The sequence below is a fragment of the Nanorana parkeri genome, unplaced genomic scaffold, assembly GCF_000935625.1.
Source record: "Nanorana parkeri isolate BGI_ZX_2015 unplaced genomic scaffold, ASM93562v1 scaffold684, whole genome shotgun sequence".
NCBI classification, from domain to species: Eukaryota; Metazoa; Chordata; class Amphibia; order Anura; family Dicroglossidae; genus Nanorana; species Nanorana parkeri.
The window spans coordinates 454,597-475,189 of NW_017306952.1; the positions used below are offsets into that span (position 1 = coordinate 454,597).

Below are 20,593 nucleotides of genomic sequence, written 5' to 3' on the forward strand. Positions count from 1 at the left end.
GATCTGGAACAGGCAAGTCCTCACCATGGGGTACAGGACGCAGTGTGGATGGAATGTTTGGATATTCCACAGTCCACTTCTTCTTTCTTGAGATCCATTTTGCAATTGGGGTAACCATGCAAAAATAGCAGTCGGTACTATGATTGGTGGGTTCCGTCCACACCATCGGGACTGCAAAAGGCATGGACTTTTTCTTCTTGTTTAGCCAATTATGCAGATAAGTTGCACATGTAATGCAACAATAATGAGGGGCCCAACTCTTGTCCTGATCCTGCATCCAAAATATAGATGGTATGCCTTTTTTACCACTGCCGTCATACTGCACTTTTGAGATGCAAATGTAACTTCGCCACAAATGTAGCAGAAGTTATCTGCGTTGTTTACACAGTATTGAGGCATCTTGGCTTCTGAGGGATAATATCACGCAACTGTTCCTTGGAAATGTTAGGAAATGGCAATTTCACAAGCCACCAGATGTAACTGTATGGTGCGTAGATCTGACTAAGACAAATGTACCTTGTAATAAAAGAACAATAAATTACAGTTAGGTAATAATCTTTAGTCTCAAAGTGAAGATAAATTTATACACTTCCATGTGGTAACATTTTCATTTTTCTAATGTACTTTGTGGAGAAGTTACGAGACATCATGATCATCAGACACCTCCCTCCTTGTAGGCAAAAATACACGCCTGTGTATAAATCTTTATGGTGAAATATCTTGAAAACTTTAGCCAACCAGCACCTTTGTCACCTGTTTTCTAATTCACCTAATCAAAATATGTAAGAATGAACACATTTTTTCGATAGGTCGATAATTTCCCAAAATTTGTAGACCAGTGTTTGGCTTGTGCTAGGTAATGAAAGTGTATGACATCAAATTGTGAATTTCCCCTTAATCTCTTGTGAAAAAACTCTTTATATAGCACTGTGTAATTAAGTCAAATAAACAGTTGTATCTTTGATTATAAGGTACTTGCTCCCAGCTTTCCTAAATATGAACATGTGAACCTGTAATCATCATGATATTGATGCGTACAATTCTAAACCAAAAAGGCCTCAAGTATACTTTTTACACTCCCCTGCTAAAAAAACTAAAGTGCTCTGTTTCTCATTAAAATCCCTCTACAGAATTTGACTACGTGAGCAAGAGTAATTAGGGAGAAGCGCAGCCATGGTTAAAATTAGAATGTAAAGACACACGTTACAAAAACACATAGAAATCTGTATTTATTGGGCTTAAGCAATGGAATTGCACCTTGTTGCACCATTTGAGGCCTTTTCTGTGCAAGTGTTAGTTGTTTGCCATGTTTGAAGTTTTTGCTCCATGGCCTTATTCACACTATTGCATTGTAAATTATTTATTAGATCTGGCCAGTTCCCATAATGTTCTCTGAAATATAGGTATGGTTACATATTACAGCTTCCACATCAAGTCCAGATTCCATTTTGCTGCATGGCTACTTATAAAAAAACATCAGTCAGAAATTTGTTGTTTAGTGGTGGTATACAGAAGCTGGCGGGGTTCTCTCATTTCCTACAGGGCAGCATCATCAGTCAGTGGGTCAGCAGCGTCGGATTGGAACTCATCGTTGTTGACATGGATTGACATTGCTGTCAATCCATGCATAGTACCCCTTGTTACTCATCTACAAAATAGTTGAAAAAGTAAATAAAACAACCACATCTGGCTGTGCAGACATCTTCTCCTATATCATTATTCTTTTCCTAGCTCTCTCTTCTTCAGTATACCTTATCATGCTTTCTTCTCCCCCTTCTTCTTCCCTTTCCTCATTATTTATCCTTTCTTTTTCCTCCCTATCCCTTACTATATCCTGATGGGGACCCCGGCCCTAGGGACTGGCAGAAAGGGTGCTGGCCTCCACAAACCAGAAACGATTCCACCATGTGTTCCACTGATTTTACCACCTTTCAGAGCGCCAGTATTTTCACCACGCTCCCTGGCGATTTGCACAGGGAGCTGTTCCTGGCTTGGATCAGGTGACGATGCGATGACGTCACCACGGGAGCGCCGTTATTAGCACCCACGCGAGCCCCCAGCGTCAGTGTACAGCCTGCAGGGCTGTATTAGCTGCTGGGGGCACGATATCGAGAGAGATAGAGGAACGGCTACCTTACGACGTTGACCGTCAACTTTTTGTATCTACTCCCAATCTTTTGCGAGTAGTGGTATGTACTTATTTTAAGCACTATATCCAGCAAGGATGATAGGGTACAGTGGCTTGTTTCCACTGATACTCAGATTAGTTTTATGTTTTCCTTTGAGGCCCCAAGTGGTATCCTCTAACTTTCTGATTTGCTTCTCTAACAAGGTACCCCCGCCATCTCCCGATTGGGTCTGCCTCTACTGGGGTCTGGGGCCTCCTTTCATCCTCTCTCCCTTCTTTCTCCCCTCCCTGCCATTTGCTTTTACTCTTCCACGGTCTGAGCCAGGGGGAACGACTGGGACGCACACAGACTCCAAGGGTAGGTGATATATTGATATATTTATATACATATATCTACCTGTGTACCATACCACAAGACAAGTTCAAGTGGCTGTGTTTGAAGCTCAATTATGTTTATATCTTCTATATATTTTTCCTAAACTGTATAGACAACTTCCCTCTTCATCTCCTGAAGAAGCGCTATCTAGTGCGAAACGTTGAGAAAATCAAGCTCCTCCATCATCTTTCATTATATTAATCATGTTATGTATTCATTAATTTTTCAATCATGTCTTTTCAATCATGTTCCATTGCACAAGATTCTGATTGTCATCTGTATATGAATGAATTTAACTAATGTGGAGTGAGCTTACAGGGGAATCATGTTGTCAATTTTATCAATTCTACTTACCTTTTTAATCAATTAAAATATTTTTTCTAAAAAATTCTTGGTGTGCAAGTTGTCAGTCGGCTGCCTAAAAACCCCCAACTTTCCTGATTTTTCGACATACCATTTCAGGGGTGTTGGCATCCTATGCCTTGATCCAGGTCATTTCCTTTTCAAATCAATGGAGAGATCAGTAGACATTATGTTAACATACGCTGAGCTGTGGCAGTGGTTGTACTATTCCCAGCTGCAAAGGACTGTGTCTGCCATTTGTTGTGGAGATACAGGTTCCTAGAGTTTCCCAGCAGCTGTTCCACCAGGGATTGAAGGAAAAGAAAACACAGACAAAACACTGGGCTGCTGCAAGTCTGTATTTCCTCATCATTAAACATTTATTTAAAGGGGTGTGTGTCCTTTTATGCCAAGATTTAACACTTGAGAGTATTTCTTGGGAACAAAAGATTTATACCTGAAAATAAAGGCTTGGAATAAGTAATAATTAGCGCGATAGAGAAGGACTTTTTGCTGTCATGTACTGCACATTCAGTATTCGACAATATCTTGCTTATACAATTTTGGGCAATGATCAATTTTGTAAACAGTGTATTAGGCTCTGGTTACCAGTATTAGAGATGTAATGGGCTTTGTAGCTGCAAGAAAGCTAATCATACCTCTATATATAGTACAGAAAACAACTGTGTCCACAAGCAATACTGGAATATACCAACAGGCTTGTGGCTTGTTAACAGCAAGATGCTTTTGACCTGATGAATGCAGAAGGTTAGCTCTTCAAAGCTACATCTGCTCCAGCAACACATGGTCACAGCAGGGAATGTAAAAGTGCAGCTCTCATTATATGCAGTGCAGCTCTGTGCTCTGATTTTCCCCTAATGATCACGGGTTTTGGTCTGTTGCTGTACAAGCTCGTAGTATCACAGAAATGTAATAAAATATTAATGGACCCGATACAGTATTGTCAAATAAAGTAATGTCCACACACTGCTTTTGTACATTGTTCTTTTACCTGAAGTCTACCCTGTGAGATGTTATTAAAAGGGCAATAAAGTGGAACTCCGCACTGCCACCCACCCTGACGTCCCCTCGATTTAAAACAAAAAAACATTTACTTACCTCATTTCACAGCAGTCTTTTTGACAGTCTAGTGGCATCACAGGTCCTTTATCTTCTTTTTTGGCAGCAGCCATTCCTCCAGGACTGAGCGTCACTCATGTAATGAGTGGAGTACCATGAGCCCTAGCTGCATGATGACACACTCCGTTGGTGGATGGAGGATTGTCAATGAAGAGCATGGAGTCACAGGAAATGGGCAGAATGACAGGGATTCTCGTGAAGAGGACTGGTGGTATTAGACGAAGGGGGAGAGGAAGCTGGGGACAGTGCTGGAATATGGAGAGGGTATACTAGGCACTTGTTTATTTTTAATACAGGAGGGAAGTGGAGGCAAAGAAAAATTCTACTCTAAAACACAAGTTTATATATCAGTTATTCAGAGCAACAATGAAAAGAAGCACCTTATAATTTAGCCATGTATTACATTGTAATAGCGATATAATAATGACTTGATATCTCCCATTCCACAATCCCCTGCTCTCCAATAATTAGGCTTCAAGAAGGAGAGATTCCCTGTAAGCCAATGCTGATATCCTAACATGTTTTAGCCACTGGGGATAGAGGGGAAGAAACTAGAAGGCTTACAGAAGGAAAGAGTAGATGAACCCTCTTACTAGATGGGGGTGATGCTTATTCACAGAAAAAGTAGAAGACTGGAGGGGGGAGATGTTTACCTTGCTAGCCAGGCAAAGCATCTTCCATACATGTATTTCAAATGTGTACTTAGCTGCCTGCTTGAAGTTTAACTTTAAAACAGCTTATCCTGTTTTAATCACTGTATGCCTGGATAGCGTAGTTGGAAAGCAAAACATAGGTCTGGTTGCTGTAGGCAATATCATTGCTTTTATAAAACGTTCCCTTTTTTTCTGGTGTATTTATTTTATACGTTCTGTCGTGTTACCAAAGTCTGCAGCACATCTACATTTTCCTTTGTTCTCCAGCCTCACATTTTACTAGTGCTTTGCAGCTTTGCTTAGTTGCTTCTCTTATCTACATGAAAGCAGTGCACTCCAGTGTGTTTTCCCTAGGCTGTATTTTCTGTTTACGCAATACAGCATGCGGTTTTTTTCCCTAGGAAATATTGACATATTGATATATTGTTCTTTATCTGCCATGTGCATGAAGGCATTCTGCTGTAGGTTAGGAAAGGCTTTGTATAATGTCCTTTACTATAACTTCCAAATGGTAGGCAATTTATCACAGAAATGTGAAGGGAAGCCAGACACTGCGCTGAATATTTACCTGTTATATGAATTTTGCCAAACAGGCCAAATAGCAGGAATAGTGCACTAAGGAACGCATATAAAGAGCAAGAAGTTAGTGTAGATTGATTCTACTAATTACAGAGCTTCAGCAAAACAAATCCATTGTATGTGTTTGTCCACACGTCATGCACATATAATATGCAGCATAACCCCCCGAAGTACAAAGGGAAATAATGAGGACTATTTATTACCTGTTCTACCATTCTTGAACAGCGAGTGCTAGGAAGCTTGGAGGCAATACAGCTACTGGAAGTGTGCAGGATGATGTACACACTAGACAACATGACCAGGTACTTTCCTGCCACTGCCTGCATAACATGCGATGCAATAGTAAGTTGTAGAATATATATTTATATATATTTAACCCACCTTGTGTATAAGAACTGTATTTTTGATTCTATAAATGATGCCTATTGTGTCTGATACAGAGTAAGTTTTATAATCATGCTAAAAATGTGAGGTCCTAGCCCACATTTTCTGAATATGCAATACTATCAACTATCATCACTTTTTATGAACTGCACTTACATTATCAACTTCACAGCTTATAACAAGACTAGGATGTGCAGAGTAGGTACTACTCGCCATTTGCGAGTGTTATGCTAGATCCGGGGGGGTTCCACATGGAGCGAAAATGTATGAATAGCAGGGGCAGGCAGAGTGCTCACATTTTGTGAGAAAGTGGAATTACCTTATAATGGGACACTGACATCGGTTTTCTTATTAGTAGTAAGAAGGCTAGCAGGCTAAAAGCAGAAATGTACTTCACAGTAGCCATCTATCATGGTGTCACCATTAGAGGGGGTGACACCAAAATGACTGACAGTCATTTTGGTGTCATCCTTTTTGAAAAGTCAGGCACTCGGTCATGAACCGAAAGCCCGACAGTTGCACGAGAGAGGAGAGGACCAAGATGGCTGCAGGCCGGTAAACGTCGGTGACGTCATTATGCTCGTGCATGATGACCTAGCGCATGCGTGATGACGTCCTAGCAGGGTGTCACTCGCCCACTGCTCCGGGTGACACCACAGCTGGGGACGCCCCTGTAGGGGAGAGAACTATCTGGGGCTAAGCTTGCCCGCTGTGCATTGTGCATTGCTGTGGAGGTCCAAGGATTATGAGATAGGAATTTTCCTACCAACATTGAAGTTCTGTATGAGCGTTTCATTATTGAATATGCAATATTTTGGTCGAATTTCATTTTTACCTGAACACAAACTGCAACACTTTTCAAGGACAGCAAAAAAACCTTAAAGGAAGTATTCACTCTTCCCAAGTCTATCCAAAACTAAAAAAAAATGGTTGCAGTTGAACCCTGGTGCACAGGCTTAATGTGAGCCTGTATGCGGAATACCTATCAACATTTTGATCATGCCTCCTTTGCACCTCCAGTAGCCAACCAGCTTATCTGGTTCTCCTCCTCAATCAGTATCAGACCCCTCCTGGGTCCACATGTAAGGCCTCCTCCAGGCTTGAGGCCTAGTCAAACAATTCCCGCAATTGAGCATTCAGTAAACTTGAGCATTCAGCAACAGTAAATTTCTAGTATCCACTCCATAAAAGGTGGTAGCAGCTACAGATATATAGGGTGGACAAAAAACGTATCCATGCAGTGGGACTATCCCTGCACTGCAAGGTTTAAGTGCTCGTTTATGTATAGGGGACACTAATAAAACTACTTTACACACTTGATTTCCGCTCCCACCATCTCCGTCCAGACCGGTCCCAGCAGCCTCTTCTCTTCTTCGTTCCGGCGATCTAAGGACCGCTGATGTCAACATGTCTTATGCAAGTCCATTGACCTGCAGTAGAGGTGAAGTCACTAAGAGAAGAAGTGAGAGTTGAGCGCCAAGGGGCCTTGGATCGGGTAAGTAAAACAGCTTGATTTGAGTTTTTTCTTTGCCCAGAGATCTGCTTTAAATAGTAAAATTTTTGTATAGAGATCTTTACTTCAAATAAGGGAAAAACAAAAATGGAGGGAGTTTGTTTTAAAATAGGGACTGTCCTCGAGCTATGTGTATAACCGTGGTAGAGTTTTTTCGAGCACGGGGACTCGTTCCATTGGTTCTGTCTATTCTGTATTGCATGGTGTAATGAGAACATCAGACTCGTAATAGTTTATGGAGGGTGTTTAGGGCACCTTATGTGTATAGGCATACTTCTACAGCCCTGCTTTGAAGATCTAACATTGTTTCCCAGAGGAACTCTATTTCAAGGTAGTCATGTGCCTCTGTCAGAATAATGTGTAGGTGCCATTGATCTCAGTGATGAATCTTCCAGCATACTACCTCCTGCGGGTACTTGAAGCTACGGTCTCCAAGGACCTGATACTTTATCTTTTTTTTTGTTTTTTAAGAATAAATGCAAATTTGTGGTAAAAGCTAAATTGACACATTATGCTGCTCCATATAACTGTAATTCAGTGTCTTCAGTGACAGAACCTGCACATAGTGATTTCTATACTGCATAGCACTCTCAGGAAGAACATGTAATCATTGTAGAAACAATCTGCAGCCCCTGCATCAACAGCTACCCCCCTACCCCTTCCCCATGTGATTCCAGCCAAAGTAAATTTCCTTTTCTTAACATTCTCAGTCCTAATGTGTAGACATCCTGATCTGCAGACTGCAGTTGTACTGCAGATGGGTAAATATAAACAAAACAATGTTTATATTGACCTACACCTATGGTGACAGCTCGCTGAGCACAGGGAAGTATTCGCAGGTAAGAGGAAGATTGCTTATTGTAAACAGTAGAAAGGTATCATGGCACACTCACGAGCCAGCCTGTAAAAAAACTTGTCTCACCACTAAGGTTAATAACAGAGGTTTGGTGGACCGCACTATAAGAGGTGCCTTGGCGCGGCTGTGCGGCTTTCACATTTTCTGCAGAAGACGTGTATCCAAACCTCTGTTATTAACCTTAGTGGTGAGACACGTTTTTTTACATGCTAGCTTGTGAGTGTGCCATGATACCTTTCTACTGTTTACTGTTCAAAGCCCATTTCGTGTGCACCTTACTGTATTGCTGGTGACAAATTGTTGAGTGCGTTTGTCATTTGTTTTGCTAGATTGCTTATTGTGCCTGGATACATTATAAAGGTTGGCATGTCTTTAAAAGCTTATCTTTTTAATTACTCCCTGTAGACTGCAATATGGGTCATATTTTTATATATTATGATAGAGTGGCCTGTGCTAGAACACCATTTACCACTAATTTCCTGCATACTTTAATTGGATGAGGATGGTGGCAATTGTACTCCCTAAAGCTTTAAGGGAGTACATATAGAATCATATGTTCTTTTTATATATTCATGGGGATTGCTTATAGCAGACCTGGTCTCAGGTATAGTTTAATATTAAAGCAGACCTTTACCCCCTTTGACTAAAAATCACATCAGCATACAGCTCTGCATGCTGATATGAAATCACCTTACATTCATTACCTAAACAAACATATTTTTATTTTACTTTTACTTTTTTTAAATCTACAGTGTTTTTATTATTATGCTGTATGTTTTGCTAGGAACTGTATCAGGCCTTTATTCATGCAGAATTGAAAAGTTACTGGTCCATCCTTGTTAAGCTTTTGCTGGACAATTGACATCTGGCTGTATCCCATGACCCATCTTCCACCATTGTCATGAAGCACAATTTTTGTACCTTAAATGGGCCTGTACTTCTACAGTATATTATAGCAATCTTACATGGGTATCCAAAATTCATTGCCTTGGTATGCTTGACCCACTGGAATGCTTGACCCACTACTTGAAAAAAAGGTTATTTAAAATGTATGTAATGCCAAAAATTAAAGTTTTATATCTTGCAACTTCACAGTTCTTACATGTGTTGGCTGCATGTTTGTATGCTTTTTTTCCTAGATTTTCATCTGGTAAACCTGGAAGTAACACACTTTCTGTCCTACAATGGCTGTAGTCACTCGCTTTGCTGTATCTATGGAGGAGCAGAGTTATCACCCCGGCTTCTCCCCTGATTTGCTACAAACATGCACCTCCATTCTTCATCTCCATTACAGAGCGGGCACAGGAATGTGTAGCATACCGAAGATAGTTTGAAAGGCATTTCAAACATTGTTTGAGAATTTAGTTCAGATCACAGTAAGTGTTAAGGATACTGCATTACTGGCATGGTCAACAGATATTTTCTGTACTTGCAGAAAATTTACTTAGCTTAAAAGAAGAAAACCTATGCAGCAGCCATGTCTCAAGACTGGTAAGTTGCAATAAATTACATTATGTTCTTGGATTTAGATTAGGTATGCACTGATACCAATACTAGTATCGGTATCGGTGCCGATGCCGAGTATTTGGGGCGAGTACTCATACTTGCCCAAATGCTCCGATGCCTAGCCCAATACTTCCTGTATCAGGAAGCTAGGCAGCACATCATTACACGCTGCCCGGCTTCCTGATTGGCTGGGAAGCTGGCTCCATGCTCGTTCATCGCTTGTGACGAAAGAGCATGGAGCCGGCTTCCCGGCCAATCAGGAAGCCAAGGAACGTGTGATGACTCGCTGCCTGGCTACTTGATTGGTCAGGAAGCTGACCAATCAATAAGCCGCGCCCGGCTTTCTCATTTGGCGGGAAGCCGGCTTTATGCTCCCTCGTCACCTCATGACAAGGGAGCATGGAGACAGCTTCCTGGCCAATCAGGAAGCCGGGCACTGCGTCATTACACGCCGCCCTGCTTCCCAGCTAATCAGGAAGCCAGGTGGCGAGTCATTACACACCCCTGGCTTCCTTAATGGGACTTCCAGTATCGGTATTCAGTATCGGGGGAAAAAAATCAGTACTTGTACTCAATACCGAAATACCGGTATGGGTGCATCCCTAATTTAGATATACCTTAAGATCTTCTCTATGAATCAAAAAGTAGTTCTGTAAAATAATTTGACCTTACTTTCCCACCACAACCCAAGGAAAACATATGCTTTACTAGCAGGTTTTGTATGATAATATCAAATGTACTGATATTTGAGCAAATCTTATCTGTCTGGATAAACTTTTGTGAGACAATGTTGGGATCAAATCAAGACTCTCCAACTAATAATCCTTTCTAATTTATTTCCTGCTTGTGGATTATCAATTTCCTCCCTGTGCTTTTTGTTACTTATGACTGATAGTCAACTAACACGCCTATTACACATTATATGGTTAAGGGAAAGTTTTGTATATTTTCACTGAGTGCATATTTTGGGTTGCTATTGCTGTGTTCACCTTAAAGCTATTTTTAATATTATTTTCACATTTTTAAAACTCCAGCCCAAATGTTTTCTTTAGTTTCAGCCAATAAGTTATATATATTATGTTTCTATTTCTGAACCCTAGTTATGTTGTGTTGTATTTATTATCATCTTTTTATTCAGTAAGTTGTAGTTTCTTCCAGCCCATGTAGGACAGCAGTTCATTGTGTGTAGAAACTCCTGATAGGTAAAACAATACAGGCACCGACGTGACCCCCTCTCTTAATCATAGCAACATTATATTTACAGACCATGTAGTCGACTATACGGTCCGAATGGAGCATGATTTCCTTAGATGTTCAACTAGACCAGGGCTAGGCAACCTAGTCTCTCCAGCTGTGCTGAAACTACAAATCCCATCATGCTTCTGACTCTGGGAGTCATGCCTGTGACTTGCAATGCCTTATGGGATTTGTAGTTTCAGCACAGCTGGAGAGCCAAGGTTGCCTACCCCTGAACTAGACCATTGACTGTACTGTGTACAAATGAAAATACTGTATATAACCCAGGGAATAATAATATTCATCCAAAAAAATCTATGGCAGATACAATCACTTGAAAGAGAAACGGGAATAATGTGTGTTATAGTACCATATATGAGTAACTCTCTCAAATGTGTGTTATTAAAGTAATATTTATAGAAAAACCAAATTGTAAAAAACCAAATGAAATCCACCACCTTTCCCAAAACACAAGTTAAATCATAATAAGGTTGTGTGTACATTAACCCAAAAAAGCGCTCACCTGCCCCTTTATCCCCACTAACTATGAACAATAGCTACGGTAGGTATTAAGGCAATATAAGTAATTATTATTGTAACTGAGATAATAACGGAGTTCCAACATCGGTAGATGGTTTTGTATAAGTGCTACTCTCAGGCAGATTCATCTATATCAAACAAGTGTGGATTTGTCTAAGGAGAAGTTAGAAGTGAACTGTCATAACTTCACAATTGTATTCTCCAATCTTGGTGAAAGCATATCCTCATAAGATCAAATTACAAAATGTTAGATCCTAGTTCTATCTATATATTTTAGATAGTATAGGAATGAAGTCATCCACCACCTAAATTTTTTTATCCACTACGGAGTTGGGAAGGGCAGGAGGGTAGAATAAAACAGGCTTACTTGGTTGGACAATAGATCCATTCACATGCAGGTTCTCATTCAAGTTGTCTATGGAAGTCCAGACATCCTTTTGTCCATCATAGCCCCAGTCATCCCGAAGAAGTTGATTCTGAAGAAGGGGGCTTGCCCCTGAAACGCGTCAATCTTGGCTGACTGCGGTCGGTGGACGGTGATGTTACCGGATACTACCGTGTTACATAGTCGGGGGGATACCATGTTGGGTCAACAGACAGTGTGGCCTCTCCTTTGTTGTTAAAGCCTGATGAAAAAGTTTGTTTGTGAGTACTTTTATCCCTTGTTTTATTTATTGTAATAAACGATTTTACACACGGAGGTGGCGCTCTGTTCCCTTTTGTGTTAGAAGAAGTGTATCTCTGCCTGCTGTCTTATTATTTAAGGTGAGTCATCTGGGTTATGGGACAGAGCGCATGTTTATGATGTCGGTGCATTTCGTTCCTTCTTGGGAACTACTTGCTGCAACCAGACACCTGAGCAGGAGCCAATTCTAGAGCATAAATGGAAGCGAAAAGTAAAGAACTTAACCACTTCAGCTGCGTCTGTATACCCCATATACACCCCTTCTGTACAAGATACATTTTTACATTTCATCTATAGGCCTATTGATTCATCAATAACTTTGTCATTCGTTAAGACAACAAAGTAATACATATATTTTTTTCTACTATTAATGAAGCAGAGAAGTTAACATTGCTACATTGAAACTCTTATTGACACAACAGACACTCCTCTGCTAGTGTCCGTTTACACGGGAGAAGCAAGAACTGTTCCAGTGATATAGAACAAGTCAAAATGATAGTCTGTAATTGCAGGTTATGGCCAGGGCGAAGGAGAGGAAGAGGAGAAGGGTATACTACATACGCCCACAATAATTACATGAAGTGTTTGTGGGCTTGTATAGCACACCTAAGGTCCACAAATGGTTAAAGTGCACAAAATAGCCTTTTAAAAAATGTCAAGACTAAAGGAAAGTCACTAGTTTCCTTTGCTGACCAGAGGCTTTTTTTTCCCCATGCCCCATGATCTAGGTTAATATTACAAAAGCTTTACTTCCCTGACTTTGGGTTACCTTTTTTGTCCCAGTAGCCAGTAGAGGTGTTCTCATTGGACAGTGGGGCATTGGTTAGGTGGTTACTTCTAATAGAAAGAACTACCTTTATCATTTTTAGATGACTAATGTGTCCGTGTCCCAGAGGAGCCCATCTCTATCCCTTATAAAGAATATTGTTTGTTCATGATATTTCTTAATCTGCAGGATGTATGTGTTAGATACAAAAAAACACATATGCTCATATGTTTATTATATTGTGTGTAGCATGGCTACATTCTCATCTCTGTGGATTCCTGCAGTATTATGCAGTCACACGGTGATCAAAATTGAATTAGTATAAAATAACATAACTTGCTAATAACTAACATAAAATAAAATGGGATATATTAGGAATTTATTCATAAAACGTTTCTGTAGACTGCAAAAGCAACATTCCTTTCTTTGGGAAAAATGAGAAAATCAGAGTGCAACTAAATAATGTAGGTATAAAAACTATGCATGGACTTTTCATTCATAAAAAGGGGCACATAACAAAACTGGGAATGAATGTGCTGCAATTATTTTAGCATATTGTAGTATGCCCTGTAGTAACAGAGAGTGCTAAATCATTCTGCTTGACAAGGCAATGGCATGGAACTGTGAATGCAGCTGTGCGTGGGGGAGGTAGTTTAAATTGTTCTGCTTACATTTTAATACACACACTGTGGTTCAGAGATATAACACAATAGAGTAAAAATTTAATTTAAGAAAACCGGAAAGCTGGTTCGCTTTCTACTTGCCATTCAATGGAATAGAATCAAAATCTCCACTTTGTTATTCATTGATATGCACTGTGCCCTAGATATACAGTATATACATATATTAAACAGGAGATCAGAATCAAAGAAGGCAAATATGAATGGTCCCTTTTTGTGGTTATTGGAATTTTCTTTTTCTTTCTTTGTAGCTAGGATGAAACATCAGAGTTGGTTTGTTTCCATGTGTTTGAATGTATTCACGGCCAACAGGTTCTGAGGTTTGCTGGAAGTCTAGAACTGCAATTGATGTGTCTGTCTACTTAGAAAGTCAGGCCAGCAAATGTCTGTAACAAGAAAGTTGTAATGCTCAGTTTTTGTGAAAACCAGTACTCCAGGGGAAGATGATGTCCCATGTATCAGCCAGTGGAAGGACCCGTATAAGCAGTGACCTGCATTTTTCTGCATAGGAAAAATACCAGTCACTGTTAGGGCACATAGAAAACATTCTATGTCCCCTGTTCACACCAAAGTGCAGTGTAATGGGTGGTGCGCTGTGCTGCAAAAAAATTTAGACATGCTACAGTTTTCCTCAGCACACTGGATGCCACTGCAGGTCACTATATGGCAGCGCAGTGCACCACGCTATTGTGGGGGGACCTGAATGGAGTGTACACACTCTACACTACGAATAATGTTATAAAAAAGAAAAATGTAAGCTGTGACATCTCCGGCAGTGTGCAGTACACCGCACACTGCTGGAGCTACCACAACGCACCAGCATTCTCATTAAAACATAGCATGTACTGGACCTTAGTCCTAAAAGTTTCAGATGTGACTCATGACAAAGAATTACATCATTCTTTGGTACCCTGACATAACTTTTTAGCCCTTATGGTATGTAATCCCTAACAATGATCTTCTCTTATTTGCTCCCTTTTGGTCTGTTACCTATACAGTACAATTGAAAGTGTTTTTTATATCTTTTAGATAAGTGTATAAAAAATATCTGGTAATGATGTCAGAAATTCTGAGCTGTCCTCTGTCCTTTGCATACTTCCTGTATTATCTAAAGGAGCCTTTTTAGCCCTCCTAAGTCTTATCTTGGGACGACAGATCATTCAGCCTTAAAGGGGTTCTAAACCCTCCGTTTTTTTTGCCTATATCTACTGCTAGCAAGCAGTAGATATAGGCAAATAGTTTAAAAAAGAGAGAACGCTTTAACTAGGTTTAAACTTACCTCGTTATCGCTGCGTGCTCCCGCGCCGAGAATCAGGAACTGCTCGTACGGCTGCAAAGGATCTTGGGGCGGGCGCATGAGCAGTTCGGATTCTCGGCCGGGAGACGAGCAGAGACGCAAGGTAAATCTATGGACGCGTGCCCCCGCCTGCAGACACCGCTGGATCGGAGGGACAGAGCAGTCAGCGCTGGATCGGAGAGCCGCCGCACCGCTGGAGGAACAGATGAAAACATCAGGAAAGAAGAAGATCGGAATAAGAGACATCATTTAAGGTAAGTGCTAACATTAACATGGGGGGGAGGGGATTTTTTTTTTTTACTTTAATGTCACTTTAATGGTTTGGAGAACAGACTTAAAGGAAGGTTTACTTAGGTTTAATTACAGGTCTATTCACTAAAGGGTGAAGAGTTTGGAGAAGGCATGAGAAGTGAACAATCTAGGACAAAATAGCCGATTTGGAAAAATTCTCCAATTCAGTTCACTTTCCAGTTCAGCTATGTTGTCCGAGATTGTTTCCTTCTCCTGCCTTCTCCAAACTCTTCACCCTTTTGTGAATAGACCTCTTCGTTTAGAAAAGACATCTTGGAGGGCTGACACCACTCAGTCCACAAAAATCCTGTGTGCTGACAGCCCACAGCAAGAATTAGGATCTGAGTGCATTTCTGGCACATCAACAGGATGTCTGCACTTGCAGGGTATTGAAATCTAATTTGCCTTATAGGTCACCCTGTTGCCTAGGAAGTAAATATGAAATTAGATTACATCTAAACCCAATATTTAATATGTTAACGTAATTCCAAAAACAGTTTTCAATCATTTTACATCTGCAGCTTTAAAAAAAAAAAATACCTGGTGATTTTGCTATAAGGTCCTTGTTCAGTCACTTCCTGTTACAGGATGACAACTGCCTCACAGTTGTGCTCCTCCTTTGTCACCCTGACACATGGAAAAAACAATTGCCAACACACATTGGGAATGCAGGGTCCAGCATTGTCACTATCAGGATGCCGGTACAGAGCAATGATGTGCTGAAAACGCTGGAGTGAGTGAATGTAGACAACAATTGGCAGCAAAGGCGCTGGAGTAGATTATCAGCACTGAAACGCAACAACGGATGAAAATTAAGTGAAAGCAGTTTTTTATGAAAACAAAAAACCATGCCAAGTGTTTATGATATAGAGTGCTGTAGGATCTAAATGTCATTCAGTTTTGGATCTATGTTAAACATTGCAAATGGTAACTAGGTGTAATATTGATGGTGTAATAATCAGAACAAGGAAAATGCCATGAAATATATCCCTTTAATGCTGGTTTAGTTATTATGATATAATAGGGAATTGTAATTCCCAGTTGGAGTAGCAATTTAAAGTTTTAGACAGGATGTCTCCTGAAAATTGTTTTTAATGTTGGCAACTCTGAAAGTGACTCTTGGATTTTCCTCTGTGCACTAGATGTTCTTGATCTTATTGTGTAGTTCCTCTGATGCATGCATACCTCATTGTTTATTAATAAAGTTGTCAAATACAGGAATCAAGGTGAAAAAAATACTTACAGACTTCTTTCTGCCCTGATTTCCATTTCTATCCATGTATCCTAATCCCCTATTTTCTTCAAAACGTTCCTGAATACCTTCTATTTTAGGAAACTTTCATGTTTTCTGAAGGGGGTTATTCACTAAAGAGCCGAAGGATATACCTAAACGTTCAGCTAATCCTTTGGCTCACTTCAGCTGCAGAAAGCCTTCAGTTCAGCTGAACCAAAGGGCTGCTGTATGGGCTATTCACAATAGCTGCAGTGGGCTGCTGTAAATAGCCAAACATGCTTCGGCTCACTTCACTTCGGCTCGGTTATTCACCCAGCTGCCTTCGGCAACTTAGTGAATAACCCCCTTAGACTTTCACGTACCAAAAACATCAAAATGTCACTGTTTAGCCATGCTTAAAGTATGTCTGGCCAGTATTCTTAAAGTATATTCCTGGGAAAATAAAACAAACATGCAATACAGCTCTGCAATGAATGCGCTTTTCCCCATGATTTGGATTTTTAAAATATTTCAAGTGCAGAAAATACCTGTTGATCCTGTAAGAAATCCAGTAAATGCCTATCGTCCTGTAGTAAGTGTGAGCTGACAATGCTGCCTCTACTACATTGAAATCCCAAATATTGTTGTCATCTCTGCCTGAGATCATGTCTGGTGGACTACAGAACACCTCCCTTTCCTCATCTCTATAACGGTATTCCAGCAGAGGAGAACTTAAACAGAACTGACAACCCTCAAAATTAGGAGTACATTAGATTTCTGTCAGGATCAACAGGTATTTTAAGTGCCAAAAGATAAAAGTTCTGCACTTAAATGGCCCAGGTTTGATATCTAGGCAATGAAAGCTCATGAGCTACTATAGCCACACCTGATCACACACTGCTTTTTTTTTTTACTTTCTATGTGGTTATCTTTGACTCTGTGGACATAAATCCTTATTGCTGCACAGTTCCCAGCTCAGCTCAAGAAATAGGGAGATGTATTAAACTCCTAATAGGGCAGTTTACACTTAAACTGCCCCTATAAAACAAAATCACACTGCAGTGTCAGAAAAACTACTCGAAGTGATAACATATTTTTTTGTGGTGCACGTGGCTGTGACAGTAACTGAGTTGTAGGAAATGTAAACATGTTACATTTCTGCATAGTTCCCCCTTGTTCTGGATCTGTACATATATTTATTTCCCCCTTATCTACTAGATGCTCATACATCAACTAAATGATTTGTATCAACAGTAACTAGAAATTGTGAGACTACCAACATTTATGCAACTCAATTTGTTCATTTTTCTAGAGGACAGCTGTGGCTCAGATGCTGACAGCTAATTATTCTGGTTGTTGAGGTTGCTAGAGAAGGTCATGTGCAGACTGAGAAGCTGCCATTCTAGGACAACTGTGAAGACCTCAATGATGTTAGATGTAACAGGCAGTCAAAGGTTGTTGTTGACAGGTAGGTGCAGACTTGAAGAGGGGCCTACTTGTAATTTAGCTCCTTAAGAGCTTGTGTACTGTTTCAATCAAATAAAACACACCAGAGTGCCTTGGCGTAATGAAGCAATTATTAACAAGTTATAAAAATTATTTTCAGTTTCTCAAAGTGTCAACGTCAATAGCGCTAAACCAGTATAAACGTGACATAACTCTGCCGGCACAGCCAAAGCCTTTGCAGCATGCATCCTAGGTTGACACATTTCAAGTGGTGTGTTCTTTATTTTTTAGGCTCTGAAGAGGGCATGCCTTTTTTTAACATTTCAAACTAGGAAGCACGCCCAATGATTTGAATGTCCATGGAGAATTGACCAGCTGTTATGTTGGTTTAGCACTATTGGCTTTGATGCTCTGATACACTCATTGTCAATTTGTTTTTCAACTTTAATTGTGAGGGTAATTTAACCTTAACTTAAGAAAGGCAATGACTGCTTCCAGGGATAGAGTGGCATTCTGGGGCCCACCGGAGAAACTCAGGTCTGGGGGCAACATGATAAAACTGCAGTCTTCATTTAGCAATGTTGCCTTTATTTCTGATGCCCAACTTAACACAAAATCATTTTACATTGCATTGTATTAATAACACAATCTTGCAAATATAGTCAAATTATTCCACGTGATTACTACATTTTTTTTCTTAGTGAATAAAATTCAAGAAGTATATAACAGCTCAAAAATTCAGGTCTGGGGGCAACATGATACAACTTCAGTCTTAACCCCTTCATGACTGAGGCCCTTTTTTCATTTTTTTGCACCCATGTTATATTCCACATTTTAGGCCTGAAAATGACGTAAAACCAATGATTACTACATTTTTTTTGCTTAGTGGACAACATTCAAGAAGTATATAACAGCGAAGAAAGAGATGGCTAGAAAATTACATACACAGCAGTTGGTCAAGAAAGTTTCACTAAGGGGGTTATTCACTAAAGGGTGAAGAGCTTGGAGAAGGCAGGAAAAGTGAACAATCTAGGCTAAAATGGCTGACTTGGAAAAATTCTCCAATTCATCTCACTTTCCGGTTCAGCTTTCCGGTTGTTGTCCTAGATCAGGGGTCTGAAACTTAATTCACTCGGAGGCCACTCGACAAATGTATTTCTCCCATGGGGGCCACTTGCCAAATATCATACTTCAATAAAGTTAACTATATCCGGTATGGTACTACGAACACCAATACAGATACAAAAAGGCCCTATTGACACCTGTAAGTTTAGGTGCATTTAGGGATTCCGGCATCAGGAACGTGCATTTTCCTGCAGCAGGAATCCCTAATCTGGCGTTTACAAGCGGCCGCTGTCAGCCATTCAAGTCAATGATCAGGTGACAGCAGCTCCATGTAAACGCCTGCACAACGCATGTAATGGTAGGTGATATGATTACATGTGGTTAATAAAAATCACTACCTGAGTATCCCTTATGCAACTGAGGGTAGAACATTTATATTACTTGATTAACAAAGAATGTATTTTTATTTTCTCATGAACACTTTTGTGTAGACATGATTATGTATTTAGCGTGGGTTGCTAAATGTTGTTTTTTTCTTCTTTGTAGCACTAGAACGAAAAATTTCAATGAGACAGAGCAGAGAGGAGCTCATTAAAAGAGGAGTCTTAAAAGAAATCTACGACAAAGGTATTTTATTTGCTTGTTTCTCTTTGGCCATTATTAACTTGCTGCACTAGGACCCAGTTCATATTGGTGCAGTGTTTATTCCTGAACAGACATCTATAATGCTGTTTATGTTCAATATCACTCATGAATGTAAGTTGTCCTCCACGTTGTTAAAAAGGCACAATTTAGTTCAATTTTGCATTAACTAAATTTATTATTAAAGGCTGGTGCTGGAAAAAGTAAAAGAACGTCTCTTGGTATAAGCCTCCTATAACCCTGCACACTCAGGAGAGGAGGACCAACACAGTAGGCCAGTCAGGTTCCACTGTATTACACAGTGCTGAGCTTCCTAAGAGCAATAGAGAGGAAAGTGATGATCTCATCAGTGTGCTGATGACCCAGCCACAGGCTTGGAGGGAATCTGGCTATACAAGAAATGCAAAAGTACATCTAAGTTCAGCCTGTGTCTTATCTGTTTGCCTGAATTTTACCTTTACCACAAAGCTATGTTGACTCTTGGATGGTATGGATACATAAATAACAAAAAATGGTGCTCCGGGCCACCTTCATTGTTGGCCACTTGTGTTATGGCCTAGGAGAGATCACATAATCCACCAAAAGAAAAAATTACTCTTTTTAACGGCACAGGTTTTTATCCTTGCAAATACTGTATCAGTTGCAGGGCAACAGGCATGAGAAAGAAGGTCACCGATTTTAAATCTAATCACATAGTGCCTAAGCCTGTGTTAGGGCTTAAAAACCTGTTTTAATCCGAAAGCACTGTGTTGAGTTTCCTTCTGGTTCATGGCTGAGGGCTTAGGCACTATGTGATCTCTGTTGGAGGATTAGAGTTATCACTGAACAGGTGCCTAGGCCATAACACAAGTGGCCAACAATGAAGGTTGGCTCGGAGCACCATTTTTTCCAGAAAAGGTACATATTTCAGTCCTTCTGTTTCACTCAGTATTTCTCACCAAAGCATAAATATTAACAATTATTCTTTATGTTACCATTTGAGTCTAGGTGGACTTTACCACTATTCACTGTGTGTTTTATTTTCTGTATTCTAGTTTGTATGTATTGTCATACTGCTACTACTTGCTTAGCAGACTAAGCCTGGCCATAGAATAGCAGACTCCTGCTGGTTCTTTAAAGTTCTCTGAAGTTCTGAAGCCATTGTTTTTCATGCAACTTAACTGATAGGCAGAAACACCCAGATAGCAAGCAATTAAGCTGCAAGTTTAAAAATGACTTGCTAAACTATTGCAGACTTGCCAAGCTTCAATTTTGT

The 20,593-nt window shown here is 40.1% G+C and overlaps 1 protein-coding gene across 7 annotated transcripts in view; it reads left to right on the forward strand.

Moving 5' to 3' along the window:
• Positions 1-20,593, forward strand: part of PHACTR1 (phosphatase and actin regulator 1) — a 267,744-nt gene that overhangs the window by 191,467 nt on the left and 55,684 nt on the right. For all 7 annotated transcript variants that reach the window (XM_018563662.1, XM_018563661.1, XM_018563663.1 and 4 more), the window contains one exon: positions 19,243-19,323. In XM_018563662.1, coding sequence (XP_018419164.1) covers positions 19,243-19,323 — 81 coding nt within the window. The remainder of the gene's footprint in view (positions 1-19,242; positions 19,324-20,593) is intronic.